This window comes from Pavona decussata, unplaced genomic scaffold (assembly GCF_977016875.1).
Source record: "Pavona decussata unplaced genomic scaffold, jaPavDecu1.1 SCAFFOLD_195, whole genome shotgun sequence".
Lineage (NCBI taxonomy): Eukaryota > Metazoa > Cnidaria > Anthozoa > Scleractinia > Agariciidae > Pavona > Pavona decussata.
In genome coordinates, this window is record NW_028145604.1 from 676,539 (window position 1) to 704,507 (window position 27,969).

Consider the following 27,969-nt stretch of genomic DNA (forward strand, 5'->3'; position numbering starts at 1 on the left):
AAATTAATAAATATTGTTTATCCCCCCCCCCCCCAGCAAGGGGCCTGAAGCAATGGGAGGCCACTATTTACAGGCTATCAGTCCTGTTGATGTTGACAGCATTGACTGTGCTCTGCAAGTGAATGTGGACAAAGTGGCAGGGCTGGGGGTGGCAGAATGTTGCTTTAGTTGCTCCCTCTTGTCTGAAGACTACTGGTTCCTTTCCCCATCTGCGCAGGTGATACCTATAGCAAGTCTCGGGGCACAGTGGCGCTCAGATTACAGGACTCTTATTTGCAGGTGTCCTTGTATCTAAGTGACCCAGGGGTCTGCTGCCTTTCGCAAGTTGTCCATTGGGCTCCTGACTATGCGGCAGTGGTGAGCTTGGCTTTCCTGTTCACACACAGGAAACTATTATTTAGACCTTTTCTCCTGCACTCACACTCTCCTCCTTGTTGATTGGAAGTGGGTGGGGAATTGTCACTGGTTACCCTCGTGATAAACTTCCCATACCACGAGAACTTATATTTACGTGACACAATTTTTACGTGACATGTATTGCGTGACTTCAGAGATTTGTATCCTACGCATGCGTCCCACAACTGAAAATTCAAAATGGCGCACTCCAGAGGATTTCATCGGCCAAGAGGCAATAATTTTCAGCCACGATTTCCACCTTTTTGGGGGAGACCTCCTCCACCCTTGATGCCTCCGTCTCCTCGTGCACCATTTTCACCTGATTTCGTTATTGGTGGTGGTCCCCTCCAAGATGTCAAACCACCGAAGAAAGCTTCGACGGGCTCACGCCAAAATACAGCGATAAAGAAACCTGCTCACATTTGTGTCGGTTTTGAAGCCTCGCAGAGATTTCCTAATGCAAAGGAAAAACTGCACAATGTTCTTCAAGGTGCCATGAAAGGACATTCATTGATGTTTGAAAGCAAAGATGTGGGTAAGTTTTGGCAAGCTACGGTGAATGTTCCCTGGCCGCGGCAAATGTCCTTTTATGGTGAAGGACCTTCGAGAAAAGAAGCGGAGAAAAACGTGGCGGCGATTGCTTGCGTTGAGTTGGAGGTAAGAAACTACAAATAATAAAAATGAACGTGTTTCTGTTGAGATCCCATCCGTTGATTAGTGAACGACTGGACAGCTGATGAACATATCCATTCTCCATACTAAGCTCGACAGTGCCTACTATTTTTGTGCAGTGATTGTAGCTATCATTAATTCAACTTTTGCCATGTTTATTAAAGTCGCAGATATAAAATGCATGGAGTGATAAAAATCTACAAGTCAGTGAGCCGTCCGAGCCAAGGTGTGAGCCATGCGAGTCACGCAAGCCACAGTATAAATGTTAAGAATTCTTATTTGTTGTATTTACATTCACATAAGAACAAGAACAAGAGCATCGGAACAAGATGAATAACATCGCAATATTTAATTCTTACAGTGGGATGTCCAACGCAAACCATCATATTTCAGTTTTTTGTTAATTGACACGTCAGGACTGATTGTCAGTGTCATTCCAATCTTGTAAGGTATGATAAATGAGTACTCAAAGATGGGCGAAGTCAACATTGTCGCACTAAATCCAATTTGAATAGAAGCAGCGTAACAGAAGCATTTGCCGTCAGCTGGTGGGTCGAATGCTATCTCGAAACCAGCCTCTGCCACTCTAGTGGCGAGTTTTGAAGAAAGACTTGTCTAAGGGAAAAGACAACCACATCCAGCAGTCAGCCAACCAACAGAGTTCTGATAACTGTGATTCACTAAAGACCAAACCTGTTAAAATGGCGCGATTTTCTCACCATTCTTGACGCCAACACATGGAGATCGAAGTGCTGTTATTTTCTTTTTTTCTTTTTTTCTTGAATGAAGTTCCATGTGGATATCAATGAATGACATGTGTCAACAGATACCTATTCGAGTAGCGGTGCAGCCGTATGTTTTTTTTTTCAGAAGTCTTGAACCTTAATTAATTTTTGCGTATTGTTTTTATTTTTTTGCGCATCTTGGGCGATTTTAAATAGGCAAAATTCTCTCCAAAATTATAACAAAAACAAAGAAAAAAATTTGTCCAAAATTTCCTCACGCGAATGTAAATGAAACAAATAAAAATTCTTAACATGTGCACTGTGGCTCGCATGACTCGCATGACTCGCGTGACTCGCATGGCTCGCACGGTGGCTCGCTGGCTCGCAGATTTCACAGACCCAATTGCATGTGTTAACTAGCAGCAATTTTAGTGCGATTTATCACCATAATGGGAATATTGCAAAAGCAGATGCAAAATTTACAGAATTTATCAGAAACACAGCAATATGGGGAAAAAAGTATATGGATTGCCAAGATTGAAACATTTTTAAAGAAAAAACTATGCACTCAGCAAAACAGTTAGTTTTGATGTTTTGTCACAAAGCCTTTCAGTAGCTGTTTATTTTAGTTGTTAGTAGTTTGACATGCAAATGAACCAATGGCTCATTTTGCATAGTAATGACCCTTAAACCTCGTTTGTATGCCGTTATATGTAGAAGAAAAAAGTTAACTGCTGGCTGAACTGTACTAGTCCGAATGTGAGAAAATATCAAGATAACTTTTTCCACATCAACTTAGAATTTTCACAAATCAAGTGGGAGCCCCCTTCCTGGCACATACAGTTTACTACTACACACCACTCAAACACATATGCAAACACAGTTGGCTGTTACTGCAGAGTCATGTTACAATACAATACAAACTTTAATGACACTCCCTGAAAAGGGCTTTTCAGTGACAATGTTAACGAGCGAAAGTTGGTTACTATAAAATGAACCCAACTATGGCCTCAGATAAGACGTGGGGAAACTTATCTGTGAAACTTGATGCGCTTGACTCAATACTCAATGCACTCAATCCAGCCTCAATACTCAAAGCTTTCAAGTTTAGAGGACCGAGAATCGAGTTGCAAAGTTTGAGTTTCGAGGGTCTGTCAACTTACTTTTGCACAGTATTGTACTACATTTAGTTAGTCCCCATGCTGCAAAGTAATAAGAGTTGTTTGTCTTTCTTTTTCAGAGGCTTGGCGTATCAAACATCAGTTCAGCCACTGTTATAAAGAAAGAAGCAGTACAAAGCAAGGACGAACCTAAGTGGATTTATATTGATGATGACCGATTGTCTAAGGTGGAGTCTTTTCTGCTAAATAATTCTGTTCTCAGTCAACAACTGTACAAACATCAAAACCAACGTGTATTTCAACCATCTTTAACACACCAGTCATGCAGCTCATCAACAATGTCAAGTAAATCACAGACCCTAGGAACAGATAATTTTTCAACTACAAAAACAAACAAAGATGTTAAATTCTGGCAAGATTCAGAAATTCAAGGAGCAGATTTTTTGGCCTGGGAGATGCCACATGTATCAAACACAACATTGGTTGAAGGCACACAAAATAACACCAACACCACAACTTCTACAAATGTTGCAGCCACCTCTATAGTGAAGGACATATTTAGTGGGTCACCTTGGAAAGCATTATGGACAGAAGAACACAGAAAACTAGATGAACAGTTGTTGCAAGAACACAGACAGAGGAAAAGAATGTTGGAGTCAAGACTTTCATGGTACAGTGAGGAGACAAAAAGGTTGCCTGTTGCAGACCACAGGTAGAGAGACTCTTGAAATTATTTGTTGTTAATAATTTGTCAAAGTCTCTGGGGTAAAGGGCAAAAAGAAAAGTGAAAGGGGTAGGGTGGGGTTGAAGTGGCTACCTATGCCAGCAGTTATAAGGTGCAATTTTATGCAACTGGACAACTGGAACATTAGGACATTAAATATTCTTTGAGTGCCCAGCATGAGAGCTGGAATCACAATTGGAAATTGTTTTTTTATTCCAGATTGTAACTTGCCGCTCATTATTAAAGGGGAAGTGTCACTTGAATTTGATGTCATTTCAAAACCCAAAAATGTTGGTCTGTCAACAGAAACATAAGATATTTGTCTAGTTTTGTTATAAATTATCACCCTAGTGTAATAAAGCTGTCAATTAGTGCCAGAGTAGGTGGTAATGGATTGAAACTTGAAAAATGTTAGGCTAATGTTTTTCAAGTTCTTGCATTTTTGTTTTCAAAATGTGCTAGAACAGATCACGAGTTGTTCTTTTTAAGAATTGAGTCCATCTCTTTCCTCTACTTGTTCTAAAATTGTTTTGTAGCTATGTGAAGGTCTTATTTCACCATTTTTAACCAAACAGGTTAAAACCCCATGAGACTTCCCCTTTATAAATTTTTGGTGGTGAAATGACTGGATGGGAACCAACAATCAACATGTGACATCTGGAGTCTATTGAATCATGCATGTCCCACCAAGCTTCACATAATTTACTGAGGCTCCTTTTCCTTGTTGTCTACAGAGATGTACATCCTTATGAGCAATGCAAGGGTCCTGAAGCTTACCTACACTGTATTATTTTTTCTTCAAGGGAAAAGATTTCTTCTTTAATTGAAGCAAACAAAGTTGTTGTTTTATCTGGAGAAACAGGATGCGGCAAAACCACACAGGTGAAAGCAACTAAAAGCAGATGAATCATAGTAACTGTTGTTCATTTGGACTAACCAACCCTCTCATGATGTATCAGTAGCTGGCAATTTTGCTGCCTACAGACACAGTTTCTCCACTGAAGACTCGTTTAGCCTGTGCTGCAGATGGAAATACTGTCTACAAATTGGCACCTGAATCCTCTTCGACTAGACCCCCAATGAAGGAAACACAATACAATGGGACCTTGATTTAACAAACCTCTACATAACAAAGTCCTAGGTATAATAAACAATACTCTCCAGATATAACGAACCAAGTCCCTTGGCACTTTGTTAAATCAAGGTTCCACTGTACTGGAACTAGTCACCAGGAGGATTTGGGCGATAATTCATGGATGGTACTTACCGGCCGTTGATTCCATTTGTACGCAGGCTAAAACTCCATTGGACTTAACTCTTTTTGCTACTGTTCTTCTTATGGTCTGGGTATGTTGTAATGAAGTTTCTTTGTAATTTTTTTACATTAGATTCCTCAGTACATTCTGGATCATGCTATAGAGAGTGGAAAAGGATCAGCTTGCAACATTGTGGTCACACAGGTAATAAATATCCACATTTTGTTTCATTTCATTTTAGAGTGAAAGTGTTTTAAGGTAACTGTAAAGCCTTATTCAAATACCACCATTCGTGCATGTGTCACAGAAACAACAGCTGAGTAAAATAAATTTTATGGCATGGTAAAAATGTTGTGTTTTGAACTGCGCCTTATAGTGTAGTATACATTGTAAAATAATAGTGAGTAACAACTTTCACTGGTTCTAAAAGCCAGAATAATGTGGATCACAGCGTTCGTACGGGTCATGGAAAACCTGGAAAGTCGAGGAATTTTAGAATTTCATTTTCCAGGCCTGGAAAGTCATGGAATTTAGGTGTGGGTCATGGAAAGTCATGGAAAATGATGTTTATTAAAAAGTGCAAAGTAAATTGGGTTTGTTTGCGAAGAAAATAGTTAAAACATACCCAAAATGAAAGATGATTTCCAAGAAAATGGTCAAATTTAGGTCATGGAAAACTTGGAGAAGTCATGGAAAGTCATGGAATTTCAAAAGCTCAAAAGAGTATGAACCCTGGATCAATATAGCTGATACATGTTCTGTTGACTATTTGTATAAGTATGCACTTTATTGATTTGTAAAAATTAATAACAATAAAACATATTATGTTTTACAGCCACGCCGTATAGTAGCGATGTCAATTGCAGAGAGAGTGGCCTGGGAGAGAGGAGAGGTCCTGGGAAAGAGTGTTGGGTATCAGGTAATAACCATAAATTTGTGTTGAATTTTCTTTATAGAGGACCAAGGGGATAAATGTACATCCTAAAAGACTCCTTTGCCTTTTGCATTAAAATCATGCCCTTTTTGCATGTCAAATACAGTGTAAGACCTTGTTATGAAAGGTTCAAGTAAGTTAGCCTTCAAATTTTATTTTATTTATTTATAGTATATTTTTTGGACTAGTATCAACTGGTCTCACATTGAATTATCAAATTCCAGTTTTGTTTTTCACCTAGACCATTCATGTATGTTTCCCTGAGTTTCAAATGGAGCTTACTATATCCATGTGAGAAAAATAAAAACAAGTAAATAACAAAAACCTTTATGACCAAGCATGTCCTGTACACATGTAGATATATTGTTTTTGTTCCATTCCTTGTTCACCTCTGGATCTCAAATTCATCTTGGTCCACATGCGAACAAAAAAAGAAAAAAGGAACTCAACCAATTTTTCTACATCTGGACTGAAAATGCTTGGTCCGTAGTAACCACTGTTACATTGTATGTTACAGGTGAGGCTAGAGGGCACACCTCCATCACAATATGGTCGAATATTGTTTTGTACTACAGGAATTCTACTAAGAAGGATGCAGACTAATGCTCTGTTGCAAGGTATCTGCATATACAGTATATTGGCGTCATTTATGTGCTTTAGTCAAAGATGAGTGGTGTGGCCTCTAAACGTAGACAAAATTGGCATCATGATCATCATCATCATCACCATCATCATCATCATCATCAACATCATCATCATCATCATCATCATCATTTTTATCATCATTATCATCGTCATTGGTGCCATTGTCATCCTCATCATCATTCCTGAGACAACACTGCAATAATTTAATTTGACATGTTATGTTGTTGCCAGTTTCTTGTGAGTGCCAAAAAAGAATTGGCTTAGTCTTGACAAAATATGACATTATAGACTACAATGATGGGATTCCCCAGCTACTCCAAATCTACATTCTCCTCTTTGAATGCTATACTTTCCTTTAAATAAATGTTAACTACACAAATTTAATTTCCAAGTTTGAATTTCTCTTCATTCTAAGTTCTTTTATTGGCAGGTGTCAGTCATGTTATTGTTGATGAGGTGCATGAGCGAGACATTAACACAGATTTCCTGCTGATCCTTCTGAAAGCGTTGCTTGACAAGAATCAGCTATTGAAGGTTGTTGTGATGAGTGCCACAGTCAATTCAGAGAGATTCTCTCAGTACTTTCATGGGTGTGTACCTTATATGCTATTAACCCTGTAAAACTATGTTTCCCTTCTACAATGAGGAGCCCTCTGCACGACAAGTACCAAGTGTTCATCTCACTAACTAAAAGTTCGGAAGTTACATTACCGTCATCAGAGAGATTTAGATTTGTGTTTAAACGCGAGATTCGTGTTTGCGTTTTCTTGAAAAAATTGGTATCTACATGTCAATGAGAATAGTGCAAAATAATTCTGATCTTTGATGCTAACATAAAACTACTCAATTTTACTTGAGATACATCAATATTTCTAATCTAGAGTAAACGAAAATTAAATATTGCTGTTTTTTACTTAAATCAAAACTAAACGTGAGCATCTCCAAAAGACTGCCCAAGTTTGACCATTAAATTTTCTGAATTCACCCGCTGTGTAACAGAGTACCGTAACAGTCAAAGTGTCGGACAATCTTGTTCTGTTTGTTTTAGTATGGTTTCACCCATTCTGTAGCAGAGTATAACAGTTTTGTAGTACATGTATCTTACAGTCTTGTTCTGTTTTGTTTCAATGTCCAGCTGCCCCAGTTTGACCATTCCTGGCTTCACCCATTCTGTAACAGAGTATTTTCTGCATGACGTTCATCAGATGTTGGGTGGAATACCCTCAGCTGTTGGTCCATCACAGAGCAAACGATTCAAACCAAACAACAACTTTGTTATAAAGGTTTTTCACCCTTTATTACAATGATTTAGTTGATGATTATGAGTTTCTTCTTGTGGTAGTTACTTACATTTGTAACTAGTTTGCAATCTCTATATTCCGACTTACATGAAATATATCTCTTTCAAATGAAATTTTGATAAACTGAGTTTTTGATTACATTCTGTGGTCATTTTGTAGAGCACTAAATACTGTTAATCATTTCTTGAGTTGATTTGTCGTGTACACGTACACTTAAAATTATTGGGTGGGCTTTTGCTACTACAACTGAGATAAAGCTGATCAGTTGATTCTTTCTGGTAATGGACTGAATTTCAAAGAAATTATTGAAAACGCTATTTTTTGCATGGTTTTAGCCAGAAAAGAGCACCCATTTTGAAGGAAAATGTTATTAACCTATTGAGCTAATCTACATGTACTGAGAAGAAGCGATCTTGGTTGGGGGTGGGGGGGCATCTACCCTCCTTCCTGAAACTAGTTTCCTTCCATAAACATTTTTCTCTCAATGGTCCCCATTTTTATCACCAGACCCTCAATTTTTAAGCAAATTTAAAATAGTAGCTGTTTATCCCTGTAAAATAACTGTGTTTTATTTCAACACCCCAGCCCAGGTTTTATGACAACTCTTGCCATGGTGTGTAAACTACAAGCTTTCCATAATGAAGGTACTTTAAGGAGATTAAAAACTACATTTCAGAAGTATAGGGAATGTTCATGTATGTGTTAAAAGAAACTTGCTTTACAACGTTTTGTATGCAAATTGGGTGGACAACTCTATGTGTATAAATCTGAACAACAAGCAAAGGTATACATCCACAGAACTAAACCCTTGCTTTTTCTAACAGAGTAATGCTTCTACTTAATTTTATAGAAACAACAGGGAAGTGTTTCCTTATCCATTTGGAAAATAATCAATGGAAAGTGTATCAATGTTTTTTCATGTTTCTACAGAAATTCATTCAATCAAAGTGGCATTCCTAAAGACTTAATCAATTTGGATAAATTTCCTTGTGAAATCACAGCTATTCAATTCACAAGTCAGTGGCAGATTGTGGTAATCAGTACCTGAAAAATTCCATACTCCAAAGCTATAAATAGCATGTGGTATTTACAGACTAAAATGTTAATCAACGCATTAATTGAACTTTTTATTTTGGATGTTACCAGGGGATATTGCACCTTGTATTTTTTTTTTCAATTTCATTCAGTTAGAATATACCTGGAGCTGGGGTGTTGATTGCATTAATTTGTTTATAAAACATACATTCTCTTTTTAATTAAAAATTGTTCAGCTATCAGTTGTTGTTTAAGTTATTAAATTGGATATTATTTCAGGAAAGTGAAGTAATGCTTTCAAATGTTGAAAATTTTTACAATTTTGTCGAGGTGCTCAAAGATAAATAGCCATCAAAATCAATGAATTGTTTTCATGCAGGTACAAACTGACACAGAGAACCCAGAGGCAGACAGTGAACTTGTCAGTGAAACTATTCTGCATGTATGCAGGAACTACCCAGAGGTAAAAACAGACCAGAACAGAACTTACAAGATATCATTATTATCATTCAGTCAATTACTGTAAAGTTCTGCAAATGAACTGTATTTGTTCCAAGGGCTTTACATTGGCTTATCTCCAAATTGGTTTTGTTTGACACAAACATACATGTAGCCTCCTACGCAGACGCTTTCTGGGCTGGACATGCATTCTTCCTCCATGAGGGGAGGAATGCATGACAAGCTCAAAGAGCGTCAGCATAGGAGGTAACCTGCAATCAGGCGTTATTTTTTTTCAAGGGAACATGAAAGTGTGGTGACCACCTACCCTCGTGCTGCCACACTTGCGCGCCCCTTCAAAAAAAGAACACCTGATCACAGGTGACATAGGAGACTAACACAACCACTACGCTAGCAGGTTAAAATAGTTAACTGTAACAGTCCACTGAAGGGCTTATTATCACATGGATTGTAACGTTTTGAGAGTTCATGGGAGCTTATACTCAGGGGGCTTATATGTGTATTTTGGGAATTTTCCAGTATCTCAGGATACAAGGAAATAATTTAATAAAGAGATTTAGCATCGCGATTACGGCAAACGGCAAACACCAGGCTGAAATTTTCTCTTTGATGAAAAACCATGAAACCTTTTTGGTTTAAGCTTATCTTCGCCCAGTCAGCGACAGCTATCGAGCAAACACGAAAAAGAGAGAAGTGAGTATGAGAAACACAAGTTTATGCATTTTAGAACAAACAGTGGCTTGACATTTCCCGTTTGGCGTAAGCCGTAAACGCGAAGCTAAATCTCTCTAATAATTTAATCAGTGGGCAAGGAAGTGAGGTATATGTGTAGATTCAAAATTGGTTCCTTCACAGATGAAGGAAGGAGATACGAGAGTGATGCCTGCACAGAGATCAGGGTTAGCTAACCGAGCTTCTAAACTGTGCAATTTTATTGATTTTGTTTCATTTCTGTGTTTAACAGGGGGCCATTTTGTGCTTTTTGGCTGGCTGGGATGAAATCACAGTTGTCCATGATGTACTGTCGTCCAAAATAAATGATGTACATGTAAGGAATAACTTTATCCTTTGGGTCACAAAAATTGCAAGTTAGTGTAGTCTTCGTTAACTCGTGAGATTAACTAAAAATTATGACTTGAAAATTATAAAAACAGCATATAACATGTTTTGAACTCAAAAGCTATAAACATTGGTTATTTTTACAGCAGGAAGTTTTCATAACATTGACATTTTACTTTAAAATATGACAAAAGTTGCTCACAAAAATTGTCAAATTCTTGAAATTTCCAGATGTCAATTCTAGTCTGAGCACTTAAAAGAAAAAAGTCAACAAATTCTCCTGAAAAAGTCATTATTTCAAGTCATCAAGAACTAATGTACATGTGGGTACAGTACGTATGTTCAAAATGGTGAAAGAAAGATGTCCTTAGTTCAGTGAAATGGAACATGGTTGAAGTAAGTCAATGAATAACTATTGTTTTGCAGAAACCTCAATTCCTCGTTTTACCACTTCATTCCATGCTACCAATGTTTAACCAGCGCCAAGTGTTTGAAAGGTTAGTTTCTAATGCGCCAGTATTCACAAGCAAAACATTTAAGGTCAATTGTTTCAGAAAAAGATTCTACAAACTTTGAGAATAGTGAAAAGAATTCTATTTTTCTCTCCGGTAGACTGTTCCACATGGTTCATTTATTTCACACTATTTACACAACATTAACATAGAAAGAAAAGTATTACAACAGATGATTACAAAATAAAAATAAATACAGTATAAATTATAAAATGTGTGTGGTGGTCAAAGTAGCAAAGGCTTTCTAGTTGATCACCACCTACTTTAAAGTAAACAAAGAAATGACACTGAGCTTTATTGAGATACAACTTCCCTCCTGAGTATATAAATTAATGTAGTTCTTGATTTTGGCAGTTTTTAATTTGTTGTGTTTGTGCCCAGTGTTATGATGAGATTGGGGAGGTTTAGTTTGCCAGGAGGTGTGATTTGAGGTCTGAGGAAACCTACAGCCTGTTCTTCCTGTAACACCCTCCTCGGTAAAAGAAAATTCATTTCTTCATTTATCATCGATTAGCTCTTCGCTATTTGCAAGTCAGCCTAGTTTTAACTTAAAGTTCTGCTGTGAATAAATAAAACTTGAAAACTTGAAAGCATGGTAAATTATAAGCAATGTGTTTGGTGTCTAGGCCCCCTGTTGGAGTCCGTAAGATTGTGCTGGCCACCAACATAGCAGAGACGTCAATAACCATTGATGATGTGGTGTACGTGATAAATGCCGGCAACGAGAAGGAGCAAATGTATGATGCAGCCAACAAGGTAGAGTAGAAAATCCGCTTGTTTTTGTTTGTTTGTTATTTTGGACGGTTATCTGTCCAGAGGAGAGTAAATAATGAACAGTGTCCAAATCCAATCCCAGCAGTATGCAGGATGTTTCTCCCATGAACCTAGTTTAATGGCCTTAGCTCCCACGAGTCTCCTGTAGCTCAGTGGCAGAGCATACGAACTAGTAATCGGTCAGGCTTGATTCCTGATAGGAGCACTCGACTTAATCAGTGCACTCCACTGTAATCTCTTCTCGTATTCACTTTACAACAGGCGTGTGAAAGGTAGTCTCTGATCGAAGTAAAGAAATCCTCATTTTTATACTACTACATTGTGCATTCTGATTGGTCGTTGCTAAGCACTTAATCATAAAAAGGTCGTTCAATGATACGTCAATTATAATGTCAATAAACGTTTCTTACGAAAACAAAACAGTCTCACAGCTAGACTAAATGGCGTAGTCTCCAACAACTTCAAGTTTCAGGTCTTCGTGTTCAAATATATGGTAGAACAACTTTTTAGAACAGTTTTAAAACAGTGAAAATGATGTATTATTCAGTGAGTGACATACATGTAGGCAAACTCGGAAAAAAGAAATCCGAGTGCTCCTATCAGGAGTGGAACTCAAGACCCTCTGATTAGTAGTTTAGTACTACAGGAAAGCACTTCATAACAGTAATAGCTTTCATTTAAATGGTCATACTTGGTTCTCGTCCTTGTTCCGAGAGTTTTTTCTCCGGGTACTGCGGTTTTTCCCTCTCCTCAAAAACCGACATTTCCAAATTCCAAGTCGATCTGGATTGTTGGCAAGCACTTAATCACGAGTCTCTGGCACGGGAGATTGCACAAGCACTTGCGTGTTATTGACATTAAATAAATTACTTTACTTTACCTTACCTTACCTTACCTTACCTTACCTTACCTTACCTTACCTTACCTTACCTTACCTTACCTTACCTTACCTTACCTTACCTTACCTTACCTTACCTTACCTTACCTTACCTTACCTTACTTTAAAATAAGTTATAACCACCTTGTTCAATGTCTGCCTCGTCCCCATACGCCCCCGCTTCGTGCCCGTTCCCATGCTCCGCCAGTTCGTATTCGCGCTCATTCCCAAATTCCCTTATAAAGAAGGTAGGAGACTGTGGAGGAGGCAGGTTGAGTGTTGCAAACAGTACTTCAGGACTCCTAATAACCACTCTTCTTCCTTTTCGCTATTCTTCTGCCCGCAAATTGCTGCTACTTGCACAGGTTAACCAAGCTACTGTTTTTGTTAGGTGTCCTGTTTAATGACGCACTGGACATCCCAGGCTAGTGTAGTCCAAAGACGAGGCAGGGCAGGGCGATGCAAGCCGGGCTTATGCTTCAACCTTTTTACAAAGGAACAGTTTGAAAACATGGGTAGGTTTCTTCAGTAGCAACAGTCTACTTCAAGTTTGTGTTTCTGTGGTTTAGTTAATTATTTAATTTTTTTGAAAATTCTTCTGCAGCGCGGTACCAGACAGCCGAGATGCAGAGGATTTCACTGGAGGAAATAGTACTGCAAACAAAGGTAAGGAGAAGCAGCCACACCATGAACAGGTTTTCTGTGGATTATCACACTTGGTGTTTTCATCCGTAGACTCAACAGTTAGAACCACTAGAGCTCGAACAAATCTATCAAATTATGTTGTTTTGCTTGAGACAGACAAAAATCGAAAAATCTCTTTAATTTGAATGGCGAAAGTTTAGGATTTTATCCACAGTCTCAAAATGTACAGCCTAGTTACGTAGATCGATGTTTGAGGAAAGAAAAGGAAGGATTCACAGTTACATAATATCAATCCTTTTCTGTTTGTCTTAAAATGCAGATCCAGTGTTCAGATCATTCGTGTAAGGTGCAGAAGTTTTTGTCGCAGGCTCTAGACCCTCCATCGCCAGTCGCTGGTAAGAAGAGTTGTCAGAAAGTCCTTGTCTTTTAGACTTCTTTTGTCAGTGAACCTCCCTTGCTAATTAAAAAGAATTACTACTTAACAGGAGCGAAGAAGCGCACGTGAATCCTTCAAATGTGAACCTTTGTAGTCTATGTCCTTTCGTTTCTCTATTTCTGAGCCTTTTTGTAAGAAATGTCCTGGAACGTTGGCAGTTAATGAAATGGACTGTAAGCTGCTGTCTCCACTCAGCCTTATCCTTGAGTCATTCGGTGAAGAAGGGCTTACTATAGTGAAGTCTTTGGATTGTTTTTTTTTAAACATATTTTTGTGCCAAGCTAAGGCGAAATCTATTAATTCTGTTAATTCTAGAATTTTTGGCAGAGTTTTGTTTCACGTGCATCCTTGAAGAAAATCTGAAGAATACGTAGATTCGAACTGATCCCCGACCTTCATAAGTAAATAATTATATAAATTTGCGGTCATCCTTCAGGAGCATTGAGAAGTGGTTTATTCATTAGTGAGTATCGTGAATAACTCGAGTTTGTTTGGTTTGCAGTGCAAAGTGCGATATCAGAACTGCAGGAGATCGGAGCTATGGATAATCAGGTGAGTAACACACCTAATTTCTTAGTTATATCTTGGGTTGCAGTGGCGTCAAACACACTTCAAGTTATAGATAAGAATCCAATCTTTTGTTGTTGTTGTTGTTGTTGTTGTTGTACAGCTTTATTGGGTACAACTATAAATGAAAAAGAAAAAAAGGTATGAACCCCAGTAGGGGTGGTGCGAACGGGACACGAGCGCCCATGCAAGACACCGCCCTGCACTGCGTTCGACTTTTTAGGCCGTTCGTCTCTCATTGTAAAGTGTACTTGCTGTGCTTCTCGTTGTTTGTATGGCTCAGACACACTGTGACAGCAATTTTTGGCAAAAACTGCTTGAAGTACACTGTACGCGGCTAAGCTCCCAGCTCACTTTGCTTTATTGAAACAAATAAATTGCCTCTAAGCAGCGCACTAAGCCTCTTGTAAATGAAATTAAGTGTTGATCAGTTTTGCGTATTAAACTGTTGAAAAGGTAGAAGGTAATAAAATTCTTCATAATTTTGAACAACTGACACTGTCGGGGTTGTACTCTGTTTTTGAGGCACAAAGTGACGTCAGTGAAGAGTGGTTCAGCGAATTTTTAAAGGAAAGGAGTCATTGAAGAATTTTAAGGGGTCAACATTTGTAGGTTTTTCAAAAGTCTTCTCAGGTTTGCCATTTAATTTGCTGGGTCAGGAAGCCAGCTTTGTCGGGGTTTTGATCTAAGACCTCTCTCTTATCTACCGGAACACTGCTACGTGGAGAAGTAACATTATATTACCAGCCCTACTCCCCCCGGTGAGAGAAATGTTACTTCAACGAAGATCCCCCTACCCCCAGCATTAGCATTTTGTTAGGTTTTACTAGTGGTTTATTGGTAGGCATTTATACACCCCGGTGGAAAGAGACAATGTGGAGCAGAGTTGTCCAAGGCAGCAGTGTATGAGGCCAAGCCTAGAGCCAGTAGGCCATTTCCGAGTTGCTGTGAATCTCATTATGAAAGCGAGGCTTAGTGCAAAGCTTTCGATATGAAAATTAGTTTTGTTTGCATATGAATGAAGACTAAAATTTATAATAAAAACTTTGCACTTAGCCTCGCTTTTACAGTGAGGTTCAAAGCAACCCGAAAATGGCCTATTGACTTTAATACAAAGGTGTCACGCTGGTAACCCCAAGGCTACTACATTTCCTTATAAAAACTAGAAGCTAAAGAAGACGGAGATCGATGTTTTCTTTTTGCACTGATTCCAGGAGGATCTCACATCCCTCGGAAGGCACATGGCGTATCTACCAGTGGAACCACGGATAGCAAAAATGATCATTTACGGCACAATCTTCAGGTGCTTGGATCCAGTGCTGACAATCGCTGCAAGCTTAAGTTATAAAGATCCATTTGTGACACCACTCAACTGCCGCGAACAGGCTGATCAGGTAAAGAACCACCGCATACAACATGTGTTTAGTTTTTACCTTTTTGTGTAAAGAGGAAAAGGTTGAAAAAACTAATTGGAAGACGTAGATTGAGGAGCGTAAATTCGGTTTTGTGTCTTTTCAAAGCCTCCCTTTCTGAATTTTTTTTAATGGGAATTGTCACTCTCAAAATCCAGGAACAGCCATGAAAATACGTGACAAGTGCAATTCTGAAAAATGAATTCCATGAAAAAGCATTTACCTCATTAGATGAAAACTTGGCGACACTTAACTTTACTGAATTTAGCGATTAATGGCTAAAATAAAATGAGCTAAAATTACACTGCATTAATAGTTACAGTTACAGTTCCGGCTTTGTTTCGTTCAAAATTAAGTTGTAGAACGTTGCATGGTGTTGTTTTTATCGCATTTTAAAAAGTGATTTGAATGGAGCTAAATGGTTGACGTTTATGATCCTTTCCCACAAAAAGTCCATTATCGTCATAAAACTCTTGAATAAATTGGCTTGTCTCAGTTCGTGAATTCGCGAAAATTAAGTGACATATCTTCTAAAATTTATGCAAGATCTTAAAAGTGTTGCTAACTACAGATTTTTTTTAAAGATCGCTAAATTAACGTGTGGCCAAAGTTTCGTGTAATAATGTATTTGGATTATCTTTCATTAGCAAACTCCGTTTATCCTCAATAGAGAATTCTTTCACACGCTAGCTAGGAACGTCCCAAATTTTTGTGTGTATCCTCGTCAGTCCTTTTTCCGGTAATTTAGAGCAAGTCCCATATTTGGGGTAAATCCCTTATTTGATTGTTTATCCTTTTCTGTTGTAGTCTCGCAAAGGTTTTGCGCATGGCAGTAGGAGTGATCACGTGGCATTATTAAACGCTTACAATGGATGGACTGAGGCCATGAGCCAGTCACGGGGGAAAGAGTTTGTTGATCAGCGGTTTCTTCATTGGGGCACGCTCAACATGATACGCGGTAAGTGGTGTTTTATTTTCTTTATTTTTTATTTATTGTCACACCAAGGACATACACTTTACTGATGCAAACATAAAGTAAAAAAAGAAAGGAACACAAGATGGTAACTACTGACAGTGACGAGGACAACCTCGTTTGCAGGGTCTCCCCGGGAACGAGGTTGTGTATTGTGACGTGGAGGCCTGAATGAAACTATCAAGCTTCTATGTAAATTAAAAGCCCGTTTAAACGGTTTCAACGTTCGCCCAACATTCGTTCAACAAAGTTGAACGGACGTTGGGCAAATGTTGGATGAACGAAGTGACCAGACTGTTTCAACGCCATTCAACATTTTCAAGACCAAAGGAAATGTTGAATCGATATTGAATGAAAGTTTAAACCATTTAAAATTTGATTCAACACACTTTCAAAATTTTTTCCCCTTTCAACAATGTTGAACGACCTGTTCAAACGCCCCCGACATTTCGTTCAACAACTGTGTTAAACACATGTTTTAGCCTCGTTAATTTATTTAATCAGCAGATTTAATGTAGATTTGGTGCTAAGTAAAGGCTGGTTTCCATATGATCGCAGACCTTATTGCGATCTGCGATCCGTGATCATATGGAAACCAGCTGCAGAAACAATTTAATGGTCAGACATCAAGCGGTCCCTTACATGCTGTGAAAACAATAATGTTCATTTACATTTCTTGACCAACGCAAAATAACTTTCCAAAACCACAAAAATATTTCTTCTTCATAGGCACTTTAATTAAATATTAAATAATAACAAAAAATAAATAGAAAAAAATCGATTAAAAAAAAATTAGAGAAATTTTGTTCAAATTATTTTTAATATGACAAGCATTTTGTTGTGCTTAGGATTTTTTTGTTGGCTACCTTCAACTCTGGCGAACAGAAAAACAAAAGTATTTTACAATAGTTATTATTTCTTAGAAGTTACTGTTATTTTACGGTGAGAAATAGTTCAATAACCTCGAAGGTAAAGTCAACATGTCTTCATCTCTTTTCGTTGCAGCCCCGTTGATACTTGTAGCTCACGTAGGATTTCGATTAGAATGTAGTTGTATTTGAAGGTTCTTGCAATCCGTTGAACGAAGAAAGCAGAAAAAGAATCATTCTGTTCTAAGAGTTTTACTGAGGCTTTTCATTGTGGATTTTTTCTTAATTCTGATGATGACTTTGGCTCAGTCAGTGTCATCGATTTTTCCCACTAGTTAAAGGACCCTAGTCAGCCTCCGCCATTTTCGATGCCATCGAAATTATTGATATTGCATGGTGAAACGAAATCTTATTGCTCTACTGTAAGTTGTGTTCCTGAAAGTATGTTTCATTATCTTTAGTAATTTCAGAGTGATTTCGTTCATTTCGACATGCTCCGAATAAAATATAATAGCCAAACTCTCGCATATAAACAAAAACAAAGGTGTGGCTGACGAGGGCCCTTTAATCGACTGAGACTCATGCGTTCCAAATATTATGAAAGTTTTCTGTGCTATCCCTCTGCAGTAGCGGTTGTCTCTCTGCCTGGTTGTCTTTACTCTTAAACCTTGGTCTCAGGTGCGCATTGCACGTCTAAGTTTGACGAAGGTTTAAACACGTTCGTGTTCATGGGATTGTTGTTGATCTTCTGTTTCGGAATGGTTTGTGACACCGGAATCATGTCTCCGTTCATGTCGATAGTGTACTTCCTCCCAAGCACCTTGAACACGGCAATTCTGATCTCCTTCAAACGGAAGCAGTAAACGAACGGATTCACGGACGAGCTCAGGTAGACGACAGTAGCGGAAAAGTTGTACAGGATGTTTAGTCGTGGGCCACCGCCCCGCTTCATTCTGACCACCAGTATGGAGATGAAGGGGATGAAAGAGGCAAGGAACAGAATGATAATGTACAGCATGGTTACTGCAGATCGCTTGAAGCTGTTTATGTCAGGAGCCAGACGAAGCTGATCTTTGGTCTTTTTCTGCAGAACACGGACCTGAAAATAGAAAAACGATCAGTTATTACAGCAGGTTTCTAATCCAAGTCCAACTCCCTGAAATGTCTGAAAAAACGTTACGTAGCGAGGTATTATCATGCGAAAGGAAGTCACTTATGCGTGACTTTAGTAGCTTTTTGTAGCCGCTGAAGAAGGTTAGTTTTGTCTAACCGAAATATTGGGCAATAAAATTAGCCTCTTTAGCTGTCGGATCATGCCTTGCATTTGGTTTTACTTTTTTTTTTTTATAGATGACATAAGTACTCATCAACATTCTATTGTGATTGCTATAAATTCACATGACATCATCGTCTATTATTGTAATCCTCGCGTCGTTCTCAGTTAGGTAATAAATGACCAAACTCAATTCTTACTGGCCGTTTCATAGAGGTCGCCGCTTGATAGAAGTGGCCGTCGTATAGAAGTTTTGTTTACAGTAATGTTCTGATTTTTAGGATGTTCAGTATAAGGTGGCCTCTCGGAGAAGCTTTGACTTTACTTTGCCATGGTTTTGTTTACAAGCTGGTTCTAAGTTTTGAGTCTGTGGATGAAATTCTAAGCTGTGACCATTCAGATGAAAGCTACTGAGCAGTACTATCCTGTGGTGCTGTTTATTATGCTGTACAAGGTGGTTCTATGTTTTGAGTCTGTGGATGAAATCCTAAAGTGTGACCATTCAGATGAAAGCTACTGAGCAGTACTTTCCTGTGGTGCTGTTTATTATGCTGTACAAGGTGGTTCTATGTTTTGAGTCTGTGGATGAAATCCTAAAGTGTGATCATTCAGATGAAAGCTACTGAGCAGTACTTTCCTGTGGTGCTGTTTATTATGCTGTACAAGGTGGTTCTATGTTTTGAGTCTGTGGATGAAATCCTAAAGTGTGACCATTCAGATGAAAGCTACTGAGCAGTACTTTCCTGTGGTGCTGTTTATTATGCTGTACAAGGTGGTTCTATGTTTTGAGTCTGTGGATGAAATCCTAAAGTGTGACCATTCAAATGAAAGCTACTGAGCAGTACTTTCCTGTGGTTCTGTTTATTATGCTGTACAAGGTGGTTCTATGTTTTGAGTCTGTGGATGAAATCCTAAAGTGTGACCATTCAGATGAAAGCTACTGAGCAGTACTTTCCTGTGATGCTGTTTATTATGCTGTACAAGGTGGTTCTATGTTTTGAGTCTGTGGACGAAATCCTAGAGTGTGGCCATTCATATGAACTTTCCTGTGATGGTATTTATTATGCCGTACAAGGTGGTTCTAAGTTTTGAGTCTATGGATGGAATCATTGAAAAGGAAGTCACTGAGCGGTACTTTTCTTACCGGTACTGACGCTGTTGTCAAAAAATGGTTTTGTGTAATGGTGACACTGAGAAGGCTTATTGAAGTTTATTTATTGGAAAAACAAACAAACAAACTCACCTGCAGATAAATGGCGAAATATGCAGCAATTGTGATCGCTATACATGTCATGTCCATAACAGCAATTGTGATAACCAGAGCGTTGTAAGGGGCTCCAAAAAACCGAGCGATAACCAAGCCTGTACAGATAATCCAGAAAGTCAACACTGCAAACAAGACACGGCGGACTGTCACGAGGCTCTCATATCGCAAGTGCAGTTTGATAGCGAGAAATCTCTCGACTGATATAGCTGATATGACGAGAAATGAAACCCCGGCACAAATCCACGAAAGTGATCCAGTGGTGAGGATTTTCGCGACACAGAAAGCTTCAGTATTTCGCTGAAGTTCGAAGATGATTTGTAAAGCGTTCGTCGGTTGAACGATCAGCCCAACCAAGAAATCGGCTAATGCGAGACAACAGAGCAGTGTGTTGGACGGTGTGCGAAGTGCTGGTGTCCTCCAAACAGCGATCAGGATTAAAAAGTTACCGACAGAAGCTGAAATAGCTGTTAGCAAGTTCATCACTACCAAAATTATGTTAGTCACGTATGTCGCCTTTGAATCGTACCACTCTTCATTCAAAATAGTGAAGCAGGTTATGTTAGTTACGGAAGGTACAGCGGACGAGACGGCAGCCATTGTTGAGTTCTCCATGTGAAGTTACTTCTTCCTGTAGTGTGTGTCGCCTTTTTGTAGCAATGTTGCCGCGATGATAAACGTTTTTTTAAAATTAAACCAACACGGAAAATCTTATCACACCTCCTTGTTCCTGTGTAAGTGATATGTCTGGCGTGGTAAAGCGATGATCAAGCAAGCGTCGACGCTGTTTAGATTCTCTACATCTTGCTTCAGTTGACTGAAGGGCTTTTTGACATGTTATGCTAATATGTATTTGGCGTGCGGGCCGCGCCGCCGGTAACTCTCTAGGGATATCTTTTAACAATCATTTATAATTAAATGTTATTCACGCTGATCCTTATGCTCTGATAACCAGCATGACATTTAATCTTCTGTGACCTTTGTTCTAAAATACCCACAGCGAAATATTTACGTCATAGTTTTGTTTTCTTGCTTTCTTTTCTTTTTTTTTTTTTTCTTTCGATTTTGGCCGTTGACCAACTCAATCAAGCAAAACTACTGCGCGAGTTTGATTTTGATAAATATGTTGACAAAATAGATCCGCTTGCGAAGGAAATCGTTTTGTGAAAACAATATAATTTACAAAAAGCGCTCAACTTCATGTCAATTCAACGGAAAGGCGATGCAAATGTTTTGAATATATGTGTCTCAGCTGTCACTCGTTTTCTTGAGTTAATGGTTAATGGTCTAAAGTGCACTAATGTACTTTTATAAGGTAATCATGCGACTTCCACTTAGTCCATTTACCACTTAGTAATAACCTGTTTTTCTTCATCTGCAATTCCCGACACTGTTAATACTTGTCAAAATAATAATTCATAATTTAAGAAGATATAACGAAGAGACAAAATTCTCTGTTACTCCGAGTTTCGTGCTCACGCACTCATCAGACAGATTAAATACTGTCTGATGAGTGCGTGAGCACGAAACTCGGAGTAACAGAGAATTTTGTCTCTTCGTTATATCTTCGTATTCAAAGCTCTACGCTTAAAAAGTGTATTGAGCACTGTTTAACGGCTTTAGCCACTTTATTGCACGTAATTCATAATTTAAAAAAGGTTCAAAGCTTTCCTACTTCAGCGTAAAGAACAGATTTGATCTCGATACTCGAACAGTAAACAGGACGTCGTTGTCTCGTGTTTTGTTTTTTCAAGTTTTGATGTGACGTCATATCCGTAACGTCAAACAACAGTCTAGTGAATGAGGATTATTCCAGATGATCATGACATAAATCCAGATGAGCATGGCGTCATTTATTTTTCAGGAGTTTCCTTCGGCGAATTGTGCAAGAAATACACGTAATTTGTGCGATTTGCAGATACATCAATGTTTCAGTAGGGATCTACAATAGGTTTTGCGGCGGTACCCAGTAAATTGACTCAGGAGGCTGGAGTGGCGTGTTAATATAATTCCAAATTTCGTCAACAAAAATCTTGACATTAATTAGATTCGAAGAAATTTTTAAAAGCATTCTCTTCATGCCGTAAATTAACGGCTAAAATTGGATTTGTATGACATGCAAAGCAAGTTTGCGGTGAAAATAGTTCTTCATCTACAAAGGAAATCGACCACAAAATTAGCACTTGAGTTGAAAACTTTTATGAAAGTGGCCCAATTGAAAAGCCGTAAAACACGGAAACCACGACGTTTCTTTCGCACCATGAAGTTGAAAAATATTCGAGGGATTTTTTCTTTTTTGTGATTTGTGAATAATCGAGAATATTTCAAGCCGCATTGTTATCGGGTGTTTACAAAAACAAACCCTCTGGTTTCTCATGAGATGCGAGAAAACCACTGCACCTGCGCTTGCATTATCTCACAGCGGTTGTGGATAGACTGGCGGAAAATACTGAGCAGTTTTCGCCATAAAAATTTGGAATATGTCGCTTGGTGGGCGCGCGAAGACCGAAATTGATCATCCCTAAAATAAAACTTTTAAAAGGAACGTTCAACCGGAACATTCAACTTCTTGTTTACGTCCTTGACGCACGAGCGCTGAAACGCGGTCGGAAGTTGCCTTTTTGTTAATTTGTAACCTGTACAATGGTCACGTAGCACACCCACTACTCACTCAAACCTTTTGCTTTCATGGTGGCAGATGAGAGGTCAGTAGATTACGGGAAGTCGTTAGTAGTCTTCAAAAATATATTGGTGCGCCACTCGAGCGACAAGTGACGAAGTTCCCGCGACTTCGTCCCCTTTTTGACCCTGTCAAACGTAAACAACAGGAGAAGTCAAATAAAGATAAGATTTTTTTTCACTTGAGAGCTCATAGCTGATACGTTTTTCAGAGTCAACGAGTTCACGAAATCATTTTGCGATTCACAAAAGAGTTTCAAGTCTTTTTTTAGGTGAAGTTAGACTTTCTCAAAGTCCGTTTTCACGACTTCCTCGCTTGTCGGTCACTCTTTCGGCGCATAAGAAGTCGACTTGAGGCAAGTTTACAGTGAAGCGTGTGGAGACTGGTCTCTGTCTTCTATTTGAATGCTTGACATCCGGAAAACCGATTCACCTAATGGTTCCTGAAACACTTTAGTAAATCATAAAACACTTAAGTAAACTCAAACTCACAAAAAAAAAAAAAAAATTATCAGCGTTTGACCTCTCAAAGTGTAAACCTTATCTTTAACGAATTTTTCTCATTTCTGGCGTTTGACCGCGGTTAACACGTCCAAGTCATTTGACGGGAAGAAGAGAGACCCTGCAAACAACGTTGCCGGTATTCTTGACCGCCACTTGAATCACCGGAAGGTCTCGCGATTCTCGACTGTCGCATCTTGTGCCACTGTTTTCTTTAAAGAGAAATAGAATGCTCAAAGTCTATTGAACATTGAATAGCTAACCTACGAAAGTACTGCTGTTGGAGTCTTTGGAGTAATGAAATTTTGAAAAGGGACTTGTTTGGATAGAAACTATTAAATACTTTGAAAGATTAAGAGTATCTCTTATTTAACCCATTGTTTTTCTTTAAGTACTTCAACTTACTTTATCCAGTGGAATCTTTGGAGCAGTGTTTGTCCGGGGTGTGTCTTTGTAGTAAAACTTTGATTAGTGACGTCACCTTCCTGTCGGCCTTAACTCTCGGACACATTTGAATCAGACTTCCTGTCGGTATTCAAGTTAGTTTTCAACAGAAAAAACATAGAAACGACAAACTGCTATAACCGGCTATGACCAAAATTCCTTTGTCTGTCTTGTGACGTTTTAGTGGAAAGATTGCCTCCTACGCAAACACACTTTGACTGGCTCGTCACGTCACGAAAGATTGCCTCCTACGCAAACACACTTTGACTGGCTCGTCACGTCACGAAAGATTGCCTCCTACGCAAACACACTTTGACTGGCTCGTCACGTGACGAGCCTGTCAAACTGCGTCTGCGTAGAAGTTAAGTGGAAAGCTGATCTATTGAAAGTTTCAGACTTACCTAAAAATCTGGACCAGCTTCCCACACTGAGAGGAAGTGATAACTTTCAGATATTTCCTGGGATGTAGTAATTTAATAGACCATTTCCGAGTTGCTTTGAACCTCATTATGAAAGCGAGGCTAAGTGCAAAGTTTTTGTTATGAAAATTAGTTTTCATTCATATGCGAACAAAACTCATTTTCATATGAAAAGTTTTGCACTTAGCCTCGCTTTCATAGTGAGGTTCACAAGCAACTCGGAAATGGCCTATTTACTTTTTGACTTCTTTCCTTCTAAGCGTAAATTTTTTTAATTTTTAACTGGTTCCCTGGTAGAAGGGACTAATGCGTAATCATTTTCCTCAGGTATGCGCGAACAATTTATCCGACTTCTGGAGGGCTCGGGCCTAGTCCGTAGTTTTGAAAGCGGTCACGCGGTCAATGCCTTCGGTGGAAATCAGGAACTTGTCAAGGTAAGGAGGCTCTGATCATAACATATCTCCATGATCCAAAAGTGCTAAGTGGTTACATGAGAAAACCTTCCTCAAAAAACGGTGACCACACCCACACTGCCTTCGCTTAGTTCGACATTACTCCTGTTCCGCTACAGGAGGCAACTAGAAGTATTTGAAGACTCCACTCCCCCTCCCTGATAACATTCTAGTCCACTGGAGGTAGGCACTGCATGAGCAAAGTGATTTGTCTAAGAATCGGCGGCACATTTTCACACTTCAATGAATAGCGGCTCTATGAGATTGCAAGGGCTTGAATTGACATCTTAACAAGATTTTTGTGTTTATCTGCTCACAGGCCATTGTATGTGCTGGTCTTTTCCCAAATGCTGTGAAAGTTGGTCTTGGTATAGAGTCTAAAGGGAGGTGTGGAAAAAAGCGAGTCAGGGTTGCCTTCCGAACCAGGTAAGTGTAGGCTTTTTAAGCATACTAGAGTGTTAGTTAGGATGATAGTTTCATCGGCATTAATATAAGCGCAAAGAAAACAAGCTTGCTGGTTTTTCTTGTTTTTATACATTTGTTTCTTCTGAGGACAACATAAGAAGAATCAGTGTGTTAGTTTTCCGTATGTTTGTGATTATTATGCTTACATGTCGGTAGTAAAACCAGTCTTATGTCACTATTTCTGTAAGTTGAGTTGGCGAAAACGTCTATGAATGAATCCATGATCAGTGATATTCAGAGATAAAAGTTCCATTACGTATGCGCAGGTGGTATTCATGCAGGCCGTCTTAATCAAATTCAATCCAGTGCCATAATAATCCACTGAGCACAGTCCGAAAGTTATATCAGCAAGCCTTATGCCCTAATCACACAAAAGTTACAGCATGTTTAAATGTTTTTCAGTTTAACGCGGTTTAAACTCGTTTTCTTTATAGAAGTTGTTCACTGATGTGTTTCGACTTCATTTCAAGCACTACGATAGTACCAGCTAGAGCTTACTTGAACTCGGTTTTTCAATTTTTGTTCACTGGTCTTCATTTGGTTCACCTGGTTTAACTAATCATGTCTGCATTTGATTAGTTCAAGCGGCAAAACCGTGTACTACATAGCAATGACTTTCCTTGTAAGATGCTGATAGTCGAGCGAGCGAGGAGAACACGTAGCGCGCGTTTGAGTCGATTGCCTGTCGGAAACAGGACGCTTTTCCGCGTGACGGTCAATTTTTCCACATTTAGTTTATTTTGTTCTCTTTTTACCGCAGAACTGATGGCCGCGTTTTCTTACATCCCTCATCGGTCAACTCTGACGAGAGACAGTTTGCCAGCCAGTGGCTTGTGTATCACGACAAGGTAATGAGTATAGTTGAGTACTGTGCGGGTGACTAAGTCAGACTGGTAAAGGCCAGTAGTTTTATCAGCCAGTAATTAAAGAAACATGTAAAGACATGTTATCGTATTTATTTACCATCAGCTGAATTGCGTGAAAGGCTTGAAAACAGTCTTTTCTTTTCTAAAACAAGAACAAGTGATTATGAAATAATCCCAACTTGACCATACTGACCCCTATGTAATTGGGAAGGAGTGGTAATGATGATGATGATGATGATAATGACAGCGATGACGATTGTGATAACGATAATGGTGATGAAAACAATGATGATGATGATGATGATAATAATGATGATGATGATGATGATGACGATGATGATGATAATAATAATAATAATAATAATAATAATAATAATAATAATAATAATAATAATAATAATAATAATAAGCATTTATTTAAATTACAGCATAGCTGATGTGGTCGTGTCTAAGTAAAAACTGCAAATACGAATTACAGATGATGTTGACGGTGATCATCGGATGATGATAATGATGATGATGATGATGACGATGATGATGGTGGTGGTGGTGGTGGTGGTGATTACGAAGGTGACAGTGTTGATGAGTACTCAAGTTATTGGTGGCACGAGCTAGGAGGATTCTTCGGTGGACCATTCTGTTCTATTTTCATAAACACGTTTGTCCAGGACTTATCATCATTTCCTTTTCCAACTCATTTTCCCTCCACAGGTGAAGTCCACCCAGGTGTTCATCCGGGACAGTAGTATGGTTCACCCAGTTGCTTTGATTTGTTTGTCTGGAAAAGAAGTCAGAGAAATACGACATGAGATACGGCATGGTATGTATTTCACTTACAAACTATCGGTTCCTTTTACTTGGTGAATAATTTACACAGGAAACGCAACGCTAAATAAAAAATTTAGCGAGCGACAGACATAAATGAAGATAAGAGCGATGCTAAAACTGGGGCCAGGTGGCGGGTTGGTAACGAACTTATTCCGAATATTCGACTACAAACAGTTCTTCTTTCCAGAATAGTCACGTGCGAAAGCAATTTTTGCACGTGTTCTGTCTCGTGTTCTTCACGTGATCGAAAAGAGGGCTCTTGGTAGTCTATGAACTGACTCGTCTCAAGTCTTGTTTCTTGTTCTTGATCAACTCTCGTGCGACGCCCTCTTGTTAGGTGCATCTCATGATCCCCTCTTACTGCCTTTTTATGAAGGGGAGATGGCGGTGAAAGCTTTCATCTCCTACCTACTTAATATGATTGGATAATTGAAAGAAAAAATAGAGAGCTTGTTCTTCCTAGAAATCCTGCTCGGCTCAGTACCGCCTTCCGTTTTCCAGGTCCCTCTCAGTCCCCGCAACAGCCCCGAGCCGTAACCCTGGCTGTGGATGGTGACCGCTGGATGGCGTTCCATTGCTCACCAAGGCTTGCTCGAGTACTGCAGGCGATTAGAGAAGAGGTTAACAAGATGGTGTCAAGCAGCATTTCGCCGTCGTCCACAAATAACACATTATTTCATCATAACACTCAGTTGATCGAGGCCCTGAGTCTCTTGCTAACGTTACCGATCCAGGAATCTCTTCCATGCACCGCTTACTAAGTACCTACAAAGAACACGCGTGAGTTTGGCGTATAATGGATCGTAGCCTGCGTAGTGGGCGGGATGTTGGGCGAAGGCTAAATTTGGGCGAACAGGCAGCGAAGCCGCGGGGGGAATGGAGAAAAGTAATTTACGCCGCTGCTCTGCCGCCAAGACTTAATATTCGCATGCGGACGCTACCGTCAGCTGCCCTGGCTAAGCGATTCATACAAGTCAACCGTCTATCCACTAGAGTCAGTGCAAGCCTATTTCGCACGATTTGTCACTTGCTGCCCATCTGTCTTACTTATTATATTTGGTTTCACCAGGTTTTCAGCGGTTATCTGTTACTGTTAATATATAAGCAAATATATTTGGAAAAGAACCACCTGTCTCAGTTAGTGTATTGTATACGCAATATCCCTTCACTCGGGAATGTCCGAATCTCAAGGGTTTCATAAGTCAGTTACGAACGCTTTTAGAGCATTAAAAAATTGTCCTTGATAAAGTTTGTGTTGAAACTGAAAGTTTGCGGATATTACTTGACCCAAGTTCGCATAGTTGAGCCCTTTTTTTATCAAATGTGCCACATGGAATCAAATGCCGGTTTTACTCCGAGCCAGTCGAGGAGGAGAACCCACGAGAG

The 27,969-nt window shown here is 39.1% G+C and overlaps 2 protein-coding genes across 3 annotated transcripts in view; one reads left to right on the forward strand and one right to left on the reverse strand.

Annotated features, from left to right (window-relative positions):
- The window catches only part of LOC146461584 (adenosine receptor A3-like), a 144,988-nt gene extending 124,063 nt beyond the window's left edge, over positions 1-20,925 (reverse strand). The window contains exons 1-2 of one of the 2 annotated variants that reach the window (XR_014857307.1): positions 19,909-20,923; positions 17,737-18,491 (exon numbers count right to left, since the gene is read on the reverse strand). Coding sequence is in view for 1 of the 2 variants with exons in the window: in XM_085086451.1 (XP_084942577.1) it covers positions 18,054-18,491; positions 19,909-20,544 (1,074 nt within the window). In the remaining variant the exon portion in view is untranslated. Of the gene's footprint in view, positions 1-17,125; positions 18,492-19,908 lie in introns of those variants that run through there. The other variant, XM_085086451.1, reaches the window with a different exon arrangement.
- LOC146461597 (uncharacterized) lies at positions 54-27,717 on the forward strand. The gene is made up of 23 exons (XM_085086420.1): positions 54-1,053; positions 3,034-3,626; positions 4,442-4,520; positions 5,027-5,098; positions 5,730-5,813; positions 6,346-6,445; positions 6,904-7,063; positions 7,609-7,756; positions 9,189-9,272; positions 10,233-10,316; positions 10,754-10,824; positions 11,466-11,595; positions 12,882-13,005; positions 13,095-13,156; positions 13,455-13,530; positions 14,074-14,123; positions 15,353-15,532; positions 16,358-16,508; positions 24,300-24,406; positions 24,744-24,850; positions 25,650-25,737; positions 26,467-26,575; positions 27,085-27,717. The coding sequence occupies exons 1-23, from the start codon at positions 595-597 to the stop codon at positions 27,342-27,344; spliced, it is 3,378 nt and encodes a 1,125-aa protein (XP_084942546.1). The 5' UTR covers positions 54-594; the 3' UTR covers positions 27,345-27,717.
- Positions 27,718-27,969: the final 252 nt, after the last annotated feature.